Raw genomic sequence first — 19,618 nt, forward strand, 5'->3', positions numbered from 1 at the left:
TAAAATATAAAAATTCCGATAATTTGGAACGTCCCACGCGACCATCTGTATCACGAGACTTGTCAATCGTACTTTTAAAAAAACAAAAAAATAACGAATATTCTTTATCCAATATAGTTAAATGTATCTATAAATATTTAAAATTATTATTTGATGTTCGTATCGTTACGCTAAATGGTCTGTCAGTAAAAGAGTAGGAAGGAAGTAGGAAAGAGGAAATACCACAGGAAATATGCGGCTATTTTTTATTTAAAGTTATTCTATTAAGAATTAAACTGTAATTAAACCGTAATCTAAAATAAACGCTAAGTTCGTTATTATATTTGGTTTACTATTATTATTATTTATTTATTTTTTAATACGACACAAATCGATAGCCTAAAGGACTGTTGGACTCACTTCCCGGTAAACACGCTATCGTCAAATATTTCATAATAAAAGATTTCGGGGAAAACTATCAGCGCTAATAAGAAGCAAACTTCCAAGAAAACTGCCAGATAGACATTTTTATTTATCTAGAAGGTTTTCTTTTTGCGGTATTAAATTTTTCCACTGGCGTTGATTTTAGCCATCCACGGTACGGTGGTGTGCTTTTAATTTGAAACCTAAAATTACACTTTCTGGAAAAATTACTTTTCCCTTCCGGGCCGGAATTGGTTTCTCTTTTGCTGTCGTCTTTCTGTTGTCCACTCCCCTTCGTTTATGAATAATATTTGCACAAGTTTATTTTTTACCTTCGGCGACGTTGCAGCATTTGGCCGCCGAAAGCCGAAATGGTGTTTAAAGTGACTGTCAGCAGTGCCCGGAGGGCAACAAGGACGCTGTGGCTGCTCGCGCTAGTAAGCCTGCCTGTTTGCATCAGTGTTTGCCGAGCATCATCACCTCAGGAAGACAGTGCCATGGAGAACATCGTTACTGAGAAAAAGGCTGAGGAGAGCCACAGACAAGACAGCGCTGACCTGCTGATCTTTATCCTGCTCCTCACCCTCACCATCCTGACCATCTGGTTGTTCAAACATCGGCGGTTCAGGTTTCTCCACGAAACCGGGCTGGCAATGATTTATGGTAAGATGGTCCATCGTGACAGAGAGACGTCATCCGAGCTGTTACACTCATTGTGTCCTAATAGTTAGATTTTGAACAGACGAATGTCAACACCAGGCTTGATAAGTTCGCCCCTTTTAACACATTTATGCTGCAGGACTGTTCCGGTTTATGTTGTGATTGAGCAAGCGTAATTTAACGACAGTGGACGCCTCTTTTACACTGCTTAATCTTAGAAATTACATCTCAGCACCTAAGCAGTTTCGACAAATACTCTCTTATGAATCCTACTGAATTTTAGTTCTTAAATAACTTGTTTTTGCTTTTGCTTTTTCGTGCAAGTCACAAGTGATTATTTGGACAAATGCCAATCATGAGTGTGTAACTGGACTTTGCTTCCACTTCTGTATATTGAATTTCAGGAGTATTGTTAGAAATCTTCCAACCTGTAGAAGAGGAAGTGGTCGTGCCACCGTAGAATCATTTACATTTTGCCTCACAACCCAGCTGCTTCACATCTAACAGATAATTAATAACTTCTGCTTGGCTGTGCAGAGCTTTTAGAGTCTAGACATTCACAAATTACTCATTTTTAGTTTTTATGAAGGCTCCATAGGGCGGATAGTAACATTATGCTATTATTTTTGCTGTGACATTACTGTCTACTACATGGTTACCAAACCATGCATTACTACCAATAGTAACAGATGTTTGATCTGAGCATTTTAGGTCAAGATCAGATCACAAATCCAAAATTTGATCAAAATAGCTGGAAAGATGATTGTCATCCTGCCTCCATTTTCTCTCCATGAGATATTTAAAGAGTCGGTGATAAAGAAGGGACGGAAAATCACTACAGATATAAATCCCATCTTTTATAAAGAATATGAGTCCTCTGGAAAAAAGGTACAGGATACCAGACATGTTGTGATTTTTGTGTTATTTTGTGTGACATATTCCCCTCGGTTGTCCAAGACAAATTTCTCCCACTGGAGACAATATGGCCTAATCTAATCTAAACTAATTGAAATTCTAATTTGCTGGTACAGTATCTGATAGGGTAATTTATTTTCACATGGATGTGTTAAGACTTTAATTTGAGATCCAGAGCTGTTAGGTACGTGTGTGATGTTCAGAGTAGACCTTTGTTTAAAAATATTTTTTTGTACAAATGAATCCCACTGAAACATTTAATACCATCTGTAGTATCAGGTAGCCTGAAACTACACTCGCCATCCGTTTCTGTGGCGACGTGCCATAAACTGTTAAAAATCCTGTATTAATCAACTCTTCTCTCTCTCCTGTTTTTTTTTTTTTTTTGTCTTTCGTTTTTATGAATTTTTCCCCAGGCTTAATTGTTGGAGTGATTTTGCGTTATGGCATCATTCATGTTCCTCTGGATGTTGGCAACATCACCTTGAATTGCCAGGTCAATGCCAGCCCTGCCACTCTGCTGGTCAATGTAAGCGGCAAGTTCTACGAGTACACATTGAAAGGGGAGATCAGTGGCAACGACATGAAGGATAATGAGATGCTGCGCAAGGTATACTGTGTCGTGTTATTATTTGAATTTGATGTCTACATACAAGCAGTTGTGTTACAGAGATGGGTAATTATTTTCCTAAGGGACTATGTAAAACTGGGACTGTTGTGGAGGACGGTGCCAGTAAATTGAACTCAGTATTAATTTTATCTGTGTATAAGTTATTGGTACAGCCCTCCACAAGAGTCCCAGTTTCTCCTGTATCCCCTTGAGAAGCTTCATTGCCCACCCCTGAGCTGGAGCAATCAGATGATTTAATCATCAGCAAAGACATAATTATCAGTTATTTTACACTGAAATGATAGCAGATGTTTAAATCTGCAAGCACCGATGATCAAAACCAGCTACCCTTCTGATATTTTAAATACAACATAACTAACCAATGCAAGAGAGAAATCATAGGTTAATTTGTAATGGGATTAAATGGTGGTTTTAGTTTTTTGTAAGCTGAATGATTTGTATTTCTCTTTATGTAATACAAATTCTTTATTATCAATATTAAGTAGCTATTTCAATTTTAAAACAATAGCTCTACATCTAGATCAAATCAGTTTGAAGACTATTAAACAGGGCCTGAAATGTTCTGTTAAAATAACTGGCAGAATGCCTTTATTAGTGATACAGAATGTAAAAGAAACCATAAAAGTACTTGTTTTACGGTTGTCATGTGCTGGGGTGTGTTTGTCACTTTGTACTTTGTCAGTTAAACAGCTGCACAATTACATACAAGCAGTATTCTTGACGCTATTCTAACCACCAAACAAGTAAACAATCTGCTGAACAGGTTTAATCTATTTAAGTCATAATCTCATGCTCAGAAATTGAGGATTGTTTTCCAAACATGAATACATCTAATCCATTGTCAGAGATTGAATCCACATACTGATTTTAATGTAGCACTGCTCTAGATTTAGCATCTAAAAATGGCATTAGCCTTAGTGTGTGTATATGTATGTGGCTAGAAGCTGTCCTCGTTCTGTAACATGCCATTTTACTATTATAGTAGTTTTTTTGTTTATTGTCCTGGAAGCTGTGTCATGATGCCCCATATGGGTCATTTTTGATTAACTGATATTTTAGTCAACCCAAAAATGCAACAGCATAGAAAGAAATATTAATGAAAACAACTTGTTAATTTTCTTTTGATGCAGATCTGTAATTTTGTTCTGTGTTTTGTATAACTCAGGTGACCTTTGACCCTGAAGTGTTCTTCAATATTCTTCTACCGCCTATCATCTTCCATGCTGGCTACAGCTTAAAAAGGGTACAGTATATCATATAAAAAGTCAACATTTATTAAATACATATTTTCAGTATGTATTTGGCTCTTAATTAAATAACTTCATGTCCATTTGTGGTCTCTTTATAGACCGCAGGGGTTTACGTATTCATCAAGATGAATAATTTATTTTATAGTATTTATGCATTTGATTGCTGATCTGGTAACTCTTCTGTCTTTCAGAGACATTTTTTTCGGAACATGGGATCCATCCTGGCTTACGCCTTTCTCGGGACAGTCATTTCCTGTTTTATTATTGGGTAAGAGACTTAATTTGCAATTATTACAAAAAATATTTTATTATTAAAAAAAAAAAGCAAAAACATGAAAGCCATTCATCCTTGTGATTTTACAACCCTTGTGCAACTATGCACATTTAAAGTTATTGTTGTTTATGATGATGGACAAAACCACCTGCTCTTCCTTTTCTTCCATCAGGTTGCTGATGTATGGCTGTGTGACGCTAATGAAGCAGGTGGGCCAGCTGAATGGAGACTTTTTCTTCACGGATTGCCTGTTTTTTGGGGCCATTGTCTCTGCCACAGACCCTGGTACATATGATTTTTCTCAGATTTAAAAGTTTTCTTCTACTAACTCAAAGCACATTGTTACATATATTAACTAAAGTAGTGTGCAAAAGGCCTTTCTACCACCACACCGCATCCAGTAAAAGTGACATTTTCAGCTGAATGTTTTTATGTTTGTTCAGCACCTTGAGACTGAGCCATGAATAAGTAAAGTAAAAAATGTATGTAATTCAAAGAATGAACCGGTTTTGTGTCGACATTACTTAACAAGGAGTCCACATACTGTTATTCAAAGCCTCATAAGAAATGGTAGGGGAATAGAGATAAAAGTTGAGGCATGCCAACTGGACTGAAATCATTACCAAAAAAGTCTTATTGGGTGATGAATTCAGATTTGAATTTTTTTAAGTTGTAGCCATTGTCAGTCTGTATGGAGGAGGTCAGGAGAGAGGTGCAAAAGTGAGTGAGTCTGATCTGTCTGATTGGCCAGGACTTAATTTTTCAGCATAACATGGATCACAAGCACACTGCCAGTGCTGTACAAGCATACTTGGATAGAAAAACTCACAATAGAACACTGTCATGGATTAACCTCCCCAGAGCCAGAACCTCAACATTATTGAGGCAGTGTGGCATCATCTTTTCAGAGAATTGAACAAAATCAGCCAACATCCAAAAGAAGAGCTTTAAATATCCTTCAGGAAACCTGGAGAAGTATTCTTGAAGACTGTTTAGAGAAAAGAAAGAAGGCTTTGCCTAAGAGAGTTCAAGCTTTAAATAATAAAGTTGGTCTTACCAATTAAAGCTCATTAAAATTGTACAAAATCTGTTTTTTCCCTTATATACCATATTTCCATGTATGTTTGTAGATGTTGCAATAAATTGCTGCACCCATATTCCAAGCAAAATGTAAAGAAATAAAGGTGGCTCAAGACTTTTGCACAACATTGTATAGCAGCGTTTGGAAGTGAATTTTGACGTATGTTCTCTGTGCCTCACAGTGACAGTCCTGGCCATCTTTAATGAGCTGCAGGTGGACGTGGATCTCTACGCATTACTGTTTGGAGAGAGTGTGCTTAACGATGCCGTGGCCGTGGTTCTGTCCTCGTAAGTTGTCTCCCTTTTTTTTCTTTTTTCGTTTCTTTTTTTGTTGATGGACCTGTGACCTTTTACTAACCTGGTATCAGCTCCCAATAACACCTTGTTAAATGTGAAACAGGTTTGTTAAACTAACACTTGACTTGGTTTTTGTCCCCCGCCACATGGAACTGCTGTAATTTCCACAGAATTGTAAATTTAAAGCGCAGGCAGACTGGAGGGGCCCGGCCCTGTGGAGACACTCAGACCGGCCCGTTGAACGGGTGCACTAAGTAGAGCATGGCATTGTGTGCTTTTGCAGTGCCTTGAGATAAACATGACAAATCACTGGCCATTTGTTTTTAAGACTCTGGCTATTCAACCAGAGATGCAGAACATTGCATTATTTATTCTTTTTTTTCTGTTATTGGTTAAATGTTTTTGATGTTATGAGTCAGCTAAGAGCACATTCCTATTTTCTTTGAAGATACTGTGGGAGCCAAGGGAAAGGCAGAAAGCCAGAATGCTTATAGACAAAATGCCTGGTGATTTGTTCTGCGAGTGTGGGGGCTGTGAAGAGAGAGGGTGAACAAATGTTATTTTACTGTGACACTTGGTTCAAATAGCTATTTATTATACAGCTATTTATTCAAAGATCTGAATCTCTTATTTGGAAATAAACGTTTGCCAAGTTCAGCACATTTGAGCACAAAACTACTTCAGCATAATGTTAAAAAATATATATGTGTATATTAGGGGTGCAATGATACTCGTATCGATATTGAACCGTTCGATACAGTGCTTTCGGTTCGGTACGCATATGTATTGAACAATACAAAATTTGTAATTTATTTTATCAACTTTCCTTCTGACGATGCTGTCTGTGTTGAGCGCTCAGTGAATCTGCGTTCGACTACTCCGCCTAGGCTGCACTGTCGAGCGCAGATCCACTGAGCGCTCAACACAGACAGCATCGTCAGAAGGAAGAGCGCAGGGCAAGCTAGCAAGACAGAAGTTAAGCTCTCCTTGCAACATGGCAAAATGAACCTCCCCCACCCTCATTCAGATCTGGCGTTTGGAATTATTTTGGTTTTCGTATGACCCTGAAGGTAAGCGCGTCATGGACTAAAGTAAAACAGTATGTTGGATGTAGAGCTGGGCGATAGAACGATAACGATATGTATCGCGATATAACTTTTACTCGATAGAGAAATTAAGCTATCGCGATAGACCTCGCCGCTCTTGTCCTCTTAAAAAAAAAAAAAAAAAAAAAGGTCAGCCAATCCAAATTCAGTAGCGCAGAGCCGAACCAATCACAGCCGCAGCGTCACGTCGCGTGACTTGTTACGTACAGCACAAGTGCCAAGCCGCACGTGTGTTTGTTTGGGAAGCAGCCAGCGGGTAATGGAGGAAATGAGTGTACCGACTAGAAAAATCAACCGAGCGTGACCGAAGAGAAAACAGATGATGGTTCCAATGCCGGAGAGATTGTCGAACGGAAGAGCCATAGAAGTTCCGTAGTGTGAAGGTATTTCTGCTATTTCAAGTCTGACAAAAAACAGAGTAGCGTGCACTGTAAATTGTGCTGAAAGCAAGTCTGGAAATACAATAAACTGGTGCATGCGTCACACTGTGCGCCACGTTATTGTTTCAGTGAAATAAATTTCTACAATACTGTTAATTCTACTCTCTGCAGTGTTTAAATGCTTACATATACACACAGTTACTGTCCCTCCACACATACGACTCGGTTCTGCTTCTATGCCCCAGCTTTGTTTACTTTTTCCCACCGAGGCTTCTAGACTTCTGATTGGCCAACATTTCTGCACGGTTAGGAATCTAGCGCCACCTGCTGCTTTGGCATGTTCATAGCAGCGTTTTCCTTCATTTCTGCCTTTATGTGTGGACGGGATTCTTTTTTAAAACGAAAACGGAAAATCTCCGTTTTCAAAAATACCCGTGTACGTGTGGACGTAGCCTCAGTCTCTGACTGGAAGCGCTAATTCGTCATTCGGCTTTTGTCAGACTAAAGTAACTGTTAAAACTGTTTGAAAAGCTCAGCTATACAACAAGGAGAGATTGAGAATTTCCTTTTAGTTCTCAGTTTATTTGATATTGACAAAAGTTAGTCAGTTTTGTCTGTTCTTCTGTAAAACAAACTAAGATTTATTTTTAGAATTAATATTTTGTTTCTAAGTGGAATTGACAATTTAGTCTGTTTCGTTTGTTCTATTTTGAAACTTAAACGCTTTAGCGGCTGCCTTTTGTGTAGTTTGCAATATTTGCCTTTATTTATCTGAAAAAGTCTCATGTTCCTTAAGTACATCTACCCTGTTGAACTTATTATGGGAAATAAATATTTAAATAAAAACAAGCTGCTGATTATTTCACATTTTACTTGTGAGCAACGGCACATTTAAATCTTACAAATATAGTTATTTGGCTTATATCGTGATAGATATCGTTATCGCCTGAAATGAAAAAAACATATCGTGATATGAAAAAATCTCATATCGCCCAGCTCTAGTTGGATGTGCCACGCAATGCTCAATTACATGGGTGGGAACTAGTGTGTTAGCACAGTTAGCTCGTTAACGTGTTGGCCGTCTAGCCCCATGCACGGGGCGATCAGGGGTAGCTCATTAACGGAGATTTGCCGTGTCGTAGCGTTAAGGTCATTTCAACGAGATTAACGCTGACAGCACTAGTGGGAACACAACGAATATGACTGCACGTTTACGCTGACATCATCCTAGTGCAAAGACAAGTGGAAGCAGACAAAAGCAACAAGCATGCATGCTACAAACTTTACCCGAGTCATTTAGACAGCCGTTAGCACATGATTCTCCTTATGGGGACCTGATATGTTTAATATTGTGGCGAGCTCAGACAAGGTGGAGACGGAGGTGTCGTTTGGTCTTGCTTCCCGTGAGCTAGCCAGGGAGCACAGCCGTTTATTGACATCTGCAGAAGAACACTGCCGCTAGCTAACTGCTCAGCGTGGCAAGCGCACAGCAACAACAACAACACACAGGGCGCCCTCTGACCCCGGAAGGACACCGTCGCAGCGAGAGGGCGTCACCCGTCACTATGGCAACACAAACAAAACATAACTGTACAAACAGAACCCCGAACAGCCCTGACCCGCTACATAGCCCCCACCTAAGGGGTCAGTCGTCCCCGACGACCCGATTACCCCACACAAAGTCATGCAAATGTCCAGGTGCCTTCTTTTGGCGCACCGGCCGGTCACGACCGGCGGGGGAAAAGTCACTCGGGTCAGAACATGGGGTGCTACCATCATCCCACTTCTGACACGATTGTGGCGAGCTCAGACAAGGAGGAGACGGAGGTGTCGTTTGGTCTTGCTTCCCGTGAGCTAGCCAGGGAGCACAGCCGTTTATTGACATCTGCAGAAGAACACTGCCGCTAGCTAACTGCTCAGCGCGGCAAGCGCACAGCAACAACAACAACACACAGGGCGCCCTCTGACCCCGGAAGGACACCGTCGCAGCGAGAGGGCGTCACCCGTCACTATGGCAACACAAACAAAACATAACTGTACAAACAGAACCCCGAACAGCCCTGACCCGCTACATAGCCCCCACCTAAGGGGTCAGTCGTCCCCGACGACCCGATTACCCCACACAAAGTCATGCAAATGTCCAGGTGCCTTCTTTTGGCGCACCGGCCGGTCACGACCGGCGGGGGAAAAGTCACTCGGGTCAGAACATGGGGTGCTACCATCATCCCACTTCTGACACGATTGTGGCGAGCTCAGACAAGGAGGAGACGGAGGTGTCGTTTGGTCTTGCTTCCCGTGAGCTAGCCAGGGAGCACAGCCGTTTATTGACATCTGCAGAAGAACACTGCCGCTAGCTAACTGCTCAGCGCGGCAAGCGCACAGCAACAACAACAACACACAGGGCGCCCTCTGACCCCGGAAGGACACACCGTCGCAGCGAGAGGGCGTCACCCGTCACTATGGCAACATAAACAAAACATAACTGTACAAACAGAACCCCGAACAGCCCTGACCCGCTACAATATGCTGCTGAGAATATAGCCCAGAAGAAGCGTATAGTATAGCTTTTATTTTGGAAATAGACATTTCTCTGTAATAAACTCTCTTTTCCAAAGATGAGTGATTCCTCAATCAGATATTTATTTTTTTAATTACTTTTGTTTCAGCAACATTAAATTTAAATTTACACTACCCTGTGTTGTGGTGACTAATGCAGGCATTAACTTGTATATGGTACACTTATAAATATTTGCCCTGCCATTGCATAAATACTTGCCATTAAATGTTTGTATTTTGTGTTCATATCAGCTCTATAGTAGCATATCAACCAGAAGGAGACAACAGCCACACCTTTGAGGTTATGGCGATGTTGAAGTCTTTTGGGATTTTCCTGGGAGTTTTCAGCGGCTCATTTGCACTAGGAGTCGCCACTGGAATCGTCACCGCTCTCATATCTTTTTTCGTTTGTTTGGTTGTAGCATTTATTTAGATAAGTTACATGTTGTTGTAGCAGTGCTTAAACAGCAAACAGACTCTTAATGAGCATACGCACATGTGCCATAAATATCAAGAAACTCCTAATAGTGTATTTCGTTCAAACCAAGTACATAAAAAGTGCAATCAAATTCAGTTCCAAAATACAAAAAGGGACATGAAGGTTCTTTCAATTTATTTTGGCATTTTAAACTCAACCTGTAAAGTTTTTGTTCAGACCGGACCTTTGTCCTTTGGAATAAAGCATCAATATTTTATCACTTCATTCTGTTTGTTCCCTTGCTAAAGTTAGCGTATGAATTTTGTGTCACAGCCAAAGACTTGTTTTATAAGGTCACAGTCACCATTAACCAAAGAAATTTATTCTCGTGTCCATTTTATTAAGGACATAAAGGGGAAGATTTAACTACACCAAAGCCTTAGTGTTAGCTGGCCAGCATCTATGTCATTTTTTTTACATTCTGAGCGGGGCTACATGAATGTTTTTGTGATAGTCTACGTCAGGGTAGGGGAACTCCAGACCTCAAGGGCCAGTGTCCTGCAGGTTTTAGATATCACCCTGGGTCAACACACCTGAATCAAATGACTAGTTCATTACCAGGCCTCTGGGAGGAGGAATTTAGCCATTTAAATCAGCTGTGTTGGCTCAAGGACACAGCCTGCAGGACACCGGCCCTCGAGGCCTGGAGTTCTCCACCCATGTTTTCAATTCTAAAATGGTTAGCTTCTTAACACTGAAACATTATCATCAGTATCTCAGTTATACCATGCACTAAATTAGTTTGTGTGAAATACTATATGAAAATGTAGAATAAATGCAAAAAAAGCTGATTAAAATGATTGTGTAACGTTATTCTGACATTAACCTCATTAGAAGCCAACAGTTTCAGACTTCAAATGGAAAGCAGAACTTTATTGGTTCTCTTATTTGTTTTTTTTAATGTCTTAGAATTGAATTATTTGTAAAAAGGTCAACATGAATGGATTTAGCAATATCTGAGTATGTCGTTAAATTCTTTGACTGTGGTGTCCACGTGACTAAATTTACCAAGCTGCGAGACTTCCAGCTGTTGGAAACAGCTCTGTTCTTTCTCATGTCATGGAGCACATTCTTACTGGCTGAGGCTTGTGGTTTCACAGGTAACACACACACAGATCCACACATTCTACGTGTATGGCATACTGTAATTACCAGAATATCAAAAACAAAAAATGAGATTAGTAATTTAGATAATACCGTAATAGTAATTGTGTCCAGCTGGAAGCTTTATGCATCAGAGCATATAGAAATCAGTGCGTATTGATCCCATCTTTATTCTGTGTGTCTCCGTCCCCCTTTGGTGTGCTGCAGGTGTGGTAGCAGTACTCTTCTGTGGAATCACTCAGGCCCATTACACCTACAACAATCTGTCTCCTGAGTCTCAGGACAGAACCAAACAGGTCACTACTTATTCAGTTCTTTTTTTAGATGCTTTAAGTATTGCGTTTTCCTTGTTTTGTTTTGTTTTATGGTGAAGTAGGGTGATGGAGACTCAAAATTAAACAAAAACTGCAGATTGCTTTATCAGTTATCTGCTATTGTAGGTTTGTTGAACAGGTAAAGACACAAAAATCAAAACTTTTCTATGTCTTTATGACATAGCGAATAAAAAAGCGGCATTTTAAGTTTAATTACAATCACAGTCATGCAATCCAAGTTTAACAGCATTTATTGGAAACTCTAGCTTTTTCTTTTATTGTATACATCTATCTATACTTGGATATCAGCTGTCATGTAAAGCATGCTGTTTCTTTTCTTTTGCAGCTGTTTGAACTTTTAAATTTCCTGGCAGAGAACTTCATTTTCTCCTACATGGGATTGACCCTTTTCACGTTCCAAAACCATGTCTTCAATCCGATGTTCATCGTTGGAGCTTTTGTATCTTTTTACATGGCCCTGCCAAGTTCACATAAGCCATGTTAATCCTTGGCTTGAAGCATTATCTACAACAGTGGGAGACAGATGGAAAGGTGACCATGCAAGGAGTAGCGAGAGTGCAGGCAGATGAGTTTATATAGCATCACAGTGGACAAGACAGGTGAAGAAGAGAGTGTAGGCAGGGTGGAGTGGCTGGAGACTAGCGTCCAGGGTGATTTGAGACAGAAGGATAGACCGATCTCAGAGGAGGTTAATGGATGAAGTGAAGGAGGACATGCAGAGGGTTGGTATAACAGAAGAAAATGCTAGGGATAGGGTAAGATTGAGGCAGATGATTCACTCCCTAAAGGGAACAAAAGAAGTTTATTACAACTAACCACCAAGTAGTAAATAGGCAGGAGACAGCACACCTCATTTGCTTTTGTCCTTAACCATGTTCTTACCCAGGTAGCATTATTCATAGGAAGAGCCGCTAACATTTACCCTCTCTCCTTCCTTCTTAATCTGGGACGACGCAACAAGATCAGATCCAACTTCCAGCACATGATGATGTTTGCAGGTTAGTGGTGTACGGATAAGGATGTTTATTATGTGCCGTCTTAAGCAAAGCGCTTTCCTTTATTAACAGAGTGAAATATAACCAACAGAGATGCTTATTATCTCATCTTGTATACAACATTCTCCATGCTCTGCTTTTTAGGCCTGCGAGGTGCAATGACCTTTGCACTGTCCATCAGGGACACTGCAACATATGCTCGTCAGATGATGTTTTCCACCACTCTGCTCGTGGTCTTCTTCACTGTATGGATTTGTGGGGGTGGTACCACTCAGATGCTGTCCTGCCAGCGCATACGGTATGCCTATCCTTCCTCTGCAAAGTCCAGACTGGATTTGCAGTTAGCATTTGTTTTAACAGTGGGGAAATTTCACAAATAAGTCTGATGCTTGTCTATAAATATTTTGACTTTATGATGCCGGGTGTTTAACTCATCTAGTTATCCTGTCAGGCAAGTATTCGAACAATTATTGAACGTCTTGAAGAATGTGCTGCTCTGTCTTGTCTTTTTTTAATAAGCAGATTTCCTGCTGGTGAACTTGTAAAACGGGGGAAACATGCTTCACAGCACTGTTCTGCTCTGACAGCTTACGACTGCAGCTGATTTACACGTGTTTCTTTTTCTTTAACAGTGTGGGAGTGGACTCGGATCAAGATAACTCTGTGAGTGTGGCACTTATAAACGTGTTGTAGTTATGTAATTGGTGGAAAGTAACTGTAAAGGAAACCAAGACACCTAAACAGTGTTGTCTGTCTTTGTCCAGATGAGTGTTGGTGAAGGTTCAGAGAGAAGGAGCACCAAACAAGAAAGTGCCTGGCTTTTCAGAATTTGGTACAACTTCGACCACAAGTATCCTTTGCTTAATTAGTGTTATTAATATCAAGAAATAATTTTCAAATAAACCATACATGTAGTGTTTTGAATATGTGATAACTCATTAATGACTTCACTTCAACTTACCAGCAGCAGAGGGAGCCCCACTTACAGACTTAACTTCACATTAGGTCATCTTTTGGCTCTGAAATATGAAGGTCAGACTGTTCTATGCATTTAAAATAAATTACCTTATGAAATTACTTTAATTTGGAACATTTTCTTCTGAGGACTGGGATTCATTAAGCATTCATCACACCGTACCAGGAGCTTTCTTTTTGTGTCTAAAAGCGGTCTTTTAGTGCTTATTTCACGCGCATTATGTCCTTGACTCGAGCCTCCCTCCAGCTACCTGAAGCCCATCCTGACTCACAGCGGCCCCCCTCTCACAGCCACGCTGCCTCCCTGCTGCGGCCCCCTCGCTCGCTTCCTCACCAGCCCTCAGGCCTTTGAGGTCAGACGCTGGTTTATACAAGAGCTATTTCTGACTGAACTGTGTTGTTTTTTTGTTTTTTTTTAATCCCATATTACCAGATGGAAAACGGTCATGAATCAACGGTTCAGTTTTCATTTTCAATTTTCATTGTCTCATTGGATGGATAAGGAAACACAAAGCATGGGACAAAATTATAATTGTATTGGTTGAACACAATTTCATCCAATAGCTATGGAGTGCTAAAGTCACATCCTTTTTTCCCCAAATTTGTTGTGTTTCTTTGAACAATTTGTGTTTCTTCTTCCTGCAGAACGAATGCCAGCTGAAGGATGACGACTCTGACCTCATCCTGAGAGACGGTGACATCAACCTGACATATGGCGACATCACAGTCAGTACAGACGCCAGTGGCGCCCACACTAGCGGCGGCCCGGCCTTTGCTGGCGCTGCCACCTCTGATGACTTGGACAGAGAGTTAGCATACGGAGATCACGAGCTGGTGATGAGAGGCACGCGCCTGGTGCTGCCCATGGACGACTCGGAGCCGCCCTTCACAGAGCCCCACCACCGCATGCGGATGTGAAAGTAGTCTTTGAATACAGACCCAGACAACCGTCCGACGCACCCTGACCCGAGCCATTGAGCAAAAGACCAGTACCTGAGTCTCCTCCTATCACCTCTCTCTGCTTTTTTTCCCTTTTCTCTAGCACTTTTGTTCCATCCTTCTTGCCACATTTTCTCACATATTCTATGGGGCAAATCATCGTCTCTACCTCATTGTCTTTCTGCTTATTTCCACACCTTTCTGCCATTACTGTAATATAGTCATATTTATTTGCAGTTTTTTTCTTCATAAATCAGTTTTAAATCATTTCAGCTTAAATTTCTGTGTCACCTTACTGTAGCATTGCACAGAGATCTAGCAGCATGTGTCAGTGTGTAAATGCAACCACTAGCTAACTTGTCGGTGTAAAGTATATCCCAAGAGTACTATAACTTTTATATGCATGCTGAGGATGCTAGTTGTTTTCTTAGTTTGGGAGATTGAGGGCTTTTGTGTTGAATGTTGCTGCCTTCTCTCTGTGGGTCAGAGGCAAGCTGACCCAGTGGACAACGTTACTGTAAATTTGGTTACAATCAAGTGCCTGGGAATTGTAGTTTTTGGCAGCCCAGTACTGGATTAGTTCTGTTAAGCAGAGCTGATTCAATATGGTCAGTCATTCACTTTTCCATTGTTAAAAAAAAAAGATAAAAAAATGCTCAACATAAAACAAAGACCTCTGTCCATAAGGTAGCAATATACTTAGTGCGTGTTTGGGCTGTCAGTCTGTGTGCTATTTGCTTGTAAATAGTGTGTAACAATGTGATGCCAGTGTTGAAGTGTAACCAGGCAGTGAACATGTGGATCTCTCCCAATGACCTTTGACTGTGACATAGAGGGAGACTTTACACCTTATTTTAGAGGCTGCTGTCGTTCATGGCAGGACGAAGGGCTGTTGTTTCGAGATCCAAATGAGATGAGGCGAGAACGCTTAGTGCCATTTCTGTCCTGCATTTTTACATTTTATGAAATCTGAATGCAGATGACCTTAAAGTGTTTTGTATTCTTTTTGCAACAGAGGTTTGTGAGCTGAATCACCTTTTTCATATCCATTTTCTAGTCTATATTTTCTCATTCAATGAACCTGAACAACACATCTAGATACATGAATCTGAGACTAAATTATCTGCTACAGTGGTATTAAGAGCGTACAACTGATATTGTGCTTAATGAGAACTATCTATCTGCTTTTGGTAGGGCTGCGAACAGCAATTCATTCATCTGCCAGCAGTCGTTTAATAAATTATTTGGTGTAAAAAAAAAATTTAAAAAAATGAGAGTAGTGAACAATGCGCATCAGAGTTGCACAGACCTTAAAGAGTGTTTCAGGAAAAAATATGATTTAGGTAAATTTTTTATTCATGAAGATCAATGTGATGTGAGTTGCCCATTTTTTTTGAATAATGAGCCGTAAAGATTAAAGATATCTGCCTTCTGTCAAATATAACCAAACACAATTCTAGTTTTGTGGTGTCCAAAACATCGAGAAACACAGAAATGCTCCTTTTACATCATTACTTGAAATTAAATCTACAAACTGTCTTTGAGCTGTTTAATTTAGGATGTATTTTAATTAAACTACATCCAGGCACGAGCCTCTAGTAACAGGTAAATGCACTCCTCCTTTAGTTAAGTACATGAAACTGTCCACAATGCAGTTTTCTTTTTTAAAGCTGGTCATGATTTCCAGAAAGAGACGTGCTTCTGAGTTTTGAGCAGTTTAGTTTCATTATATAAGAGAGAAGGTGCACCTCTCTAAATCTGGGCTACTGACACCCCAAAAAGTCGAGGTGTCACTACAAGCCAGAAGAAAAACTATAATTATTTGATTTTTTTTTTTTTTTTTTTTTTTTTTGGACAAATTACATCTTTCTACTTATTTCATTTGTGTTTTTTTTTGTCTGATTATCTGATTAAAAATGTAACGCAAGTCTTCAGAATCTGTAGATAACATTACCTTTGTTCAACAGCACGACTTAGATCATTCATTTGGTATTAAAATGAATGCGGTACAATTATTTTATTTACTGGCAGAACAGTTAATCAATCAACCGTTGCAGCTGTGAATTTATCGATTGTGTTGTATGAAATTATTTTCAAAAGACAAGCCCACAGGATTAATCAGTCCGTCCACATGTCAGCAGATATTTTCAGTGGCACTGTGGTAGTTTGTTATTATGCAGACTGCCAGAACAGAGCAACAATAGCTGTTTAAATGCTGGATGTTTCTGTCTGCTGTACACAGTAGAGTTTTTGATGTGTAATGGTTGACCATGAACACAGAGGCACATAAAGAGAAACATGCAGTGTATCAAAGGTACTCCTGGCCGGATGTGTTACATTTGACTTTGTAGCCTTGTGTCAGTGTTCGCTGTTGGGGCTATTTCAGTGCGTGGACAAGAAGAACGGAAGGTGTCGTCAGCTCCTTTGGGTGCGGAGTACAGCAGCTGTTAATGTGAGTTTAACAGGAAGTGTTGATAGCACATCACCGTGGCAACACTGTGTTGATGCAGACTGAAGCTAGACAACATTTGGTGACTTGAAGCAATCATGGCGTTTTTTTCTTTTTCTTTTTTTTTTTTTCTCAAAGTTGTTGTTTTGGCCTCCTAGTGATCCAAAGAGAAAAAAATACTGTGTGTATGCAAAATGGATCTTTGAGGAGGATGATGTGGTTAAAGAGTGAGAAGAAGGGGTGACTGGGGGGCTTGTTAGGCTCTTGTTGTTGAGCGTTCATGTGTTGGGATGATACGGAGGTACAAGGAAGAGAAGGCATGCTAGATATCGCTTTTCCTTCCACAGTTATCTTCTGCTGTGCAGGAACTTCTTATTTCTTCTTTTTTTATCAGTTATGTCTCTAAACTCCACATTTTCTAATATATGATTTGTTGATCTCACAGTTTTGTTTTGTTTTGTTTTTTATATGTGTAAGTGTGTTTCTGAATTTTTTTTTTTTTTCTGAAAAAGGGACACAGTGAATAAAAAAGAATGATTTGCACTTATTACAAATGTTGCGCTGTTCTATTCTGTTTCTTTTTTTCTACTCTTGTTTTTATCTTAGTTACTTTTATATTACTTACACTGAAAGGTTGTGGGATTTGCAAATTCATGTCAGTGAATTCATCTTAAGTTGTTTTCTGTGCTACTTTATGAAGGAATATTCCCACATTGCTCCATCTTATTGCTTCGCCATTCAGGTACTTTGTGTGTAAGTTGCTGCTTGAATGCCGTTGCCATGACTTGTGCACAGGCATGATTCATTTATCCTCTGCTGTTATGGACTCTTTGGCGTAGTGGGAACCAAAAGTGAAAAATTATACAAGGAATATTGTGATCCACTGTTCTTTGAGACATTAAAAGATGTGAAATCTGCAAAAAGTAAAAGAGGTTTTGGTGTTTTCCTACTGCTCTGCCAGTACGTGTTCTGTCTCTGCTCTCTGAATGGTGACCTGTGATATGCTTTGATCATTGGAAATCTTGTCTGAAGTAGCTGACCAAAGAAGCCTGCTGTGCTCCGTGTTCTCAGACAGTCCACTCTATCTTTCTACCGCAAACTCTCTGTGTGTGAATGTGTCTGTGTGTGTGTGTGTGTGTGTGTGTGTGTGTGTGTGTGTGTGTGTGTGTGTGTGTGTGTGTGTGTGTGTGTGTGTGTCACTGCCTGCATGTGGATGAGGATTTGAATGTGTGGGTATATGTGCAAGAGAGAGACAGGAGAGAGGCATTGTGATCTCTCCTGTCTGTGTTGCAGGTACTGACTGTTTACATCTGTGTAAATATACTCTCACCTGTTCATTTGCGTGCAACGGTCAATAAACAGAAGCCTGTGCTTTTGATTAAAGCCCTCACTGTAATGGCCTCCTCTTTTACTGTTCATTTATTTATTGTGGATGTCTGGGCTTTAAAAGAATGAAGCCGTGAACTCTTGAGATCATCCCATCCTGAGAAACATGAAATGAGTTTAGTGCCAGAAGTGATTTCATTTGAGTTGAATGAATCAGAGAAGGGATTTTCTTACAGTGTAATAATCGGTTTATAATATTAATTACGTTAGAAGTCTGACAGGTAGTCTGAGCTGGCATCCAATGTGATTTCAGATATTTTAGAGAGGAATAAAATTTGGCTTCAAGCTGACTTAATAATCCACATTTTAAAACATTATGTAGTTTGCATTCCCAACTCTAGAGTCAGGGTTGCAAGATGGTAGAAAAATATGCATTGTTTTAGTTTTCTTGCCTCTGGACGTTATTAAAAAATAACTTAAGAGTACAGGAATCTACTGCTTACAGCTTGTAGACATACACAGCCTCTTACAAGGAGACAACTCTATTTTAAGCAATTATAATTTAAAAGTTTGAAGAGCACATTAATTATTTCCTTAAACCCAAATCTGGGGTAGATTAAAGGGTTGGATTTTATACTGAGCCTTAGTTAAAAGCCTCCTTAACCTTTAATCCAGTGTGATACTATCCATCAAATTCTCTTTTGCTTATCCCATTCAGGGTTGTGGGGGTGCTGGAGCCTACCAAGGCCCAACCTGGAAGATGGTAGATTCATACCCAGGCAACAGTGAGGCGACAGAGCTAACCATCATGCCACCGCTGCCAGTGTGATATTAAGTTTCTGAGATGGGCTTTAAAATCCAGGTCACCTTCATGTTCTTGTTCAATGATCTCCATTTTTTTTCCAGTTTGATCATATTTTGATATTCATTACATGTAACTGATGACCTGTATTGATTCATTAGTCTTAGGTAGGATAGAGCTAAAGGCAAAAAACAAAACAAAATACTAACAATTTTTTAAAGAAAAGTGGTGTGAGTGTAAAGTCTGGATCTTAACCTGCCAGGAATGATGGCGTTTAACTCTCCTGGGGCATGATTTGTGCCAGATATCAGGTAACGTGCTCCTAATATGGGAACAACTCCCTCCAGTGTGCTCAAGAATGTCTGTACCCTGGATTTACACTCCACAGAGGAAATGGTAATTTTACAGGACCACTTTGGTTCAGGCTTGACTTGAGTGCTGTTTACATTTCACACATTCCTCACATGAGTCGGCGTATTTGATTTTTGAAGACAAATAACTGCAAATTACTATTCTTTTATTTTATTAAAAAAATCATAGTAAATTATATAACAATATCAGAGAAAGTTTGATGCTCTGCAGAAGACATTTTTTCTCCCTGTGCACCATTGAATTCATACATTTATGACAAGGTTTGCAAGGACCTGCACAACCTGAACACATG

At 39.9% G+C, this 19,618-nt stretch overlaps 1 protein-coding gene across 1 annotated transcript; it reads left to right on the top strand.

The window, feature by feature from the left end:
- The first annotated feature begins 213 nt into the window (after positions 1-213).
- On the top strand, positions 214-18,203 carry slc9a6a (solute carrier family 9 member A6a). The gene is made up of 16 exons (XM_086302136.1): positions 214-1,065; positions 2,394-2,587; positions 3,774-3,851; positions 4,050-4,126; positions 4,305-4,417; positions 5,395-5,500; positions 9,804-9,944; positions 11,023-11,129; positions 11,341-11,429; positions 11,794-11,907; positions 12,355-12,466; positions 12,608-12,761; positions 13,096-13,126; positions 13,228-13,313; positions 13,686-13,791; positions 14,084-18,203. The coding sequence occupies exons 1-16, from the start codon at positions 774-776 to the stop codon at positions 14,354-14,356; spliced, it is 2,073 nt and encodes a 690-aa protein (XP_086158262.1). The 5' UTR covers positions 214-773; the 3' UTR covers positions 14,357-18,203.
- The last annotated feature ends 1,415 nt before the right edge of the window (positions 18,204-19,618 follow it).

The sequence above is a fragment of the Aulonocara sp. 'chitande type north' Nkhata Bay genome, linkage group LG2, assembly GCF_057382095.1.
Source record: "Aulonocara sp. 'chitande type north' Nkhata Bay isolate Kocher_YH1m ecotype deep benthic linkage group LG2, A_spYH_male_GT1.1, whole genome shotgun sequence".
Taxonomy (NCBI): Eukaryota; Metazoa; Chordata; class Actinopteri; order Cichliformes; family Cichlidae; genus Aulonocara; species Aulonocara sp. 'chitande type north' Nkhata Bay.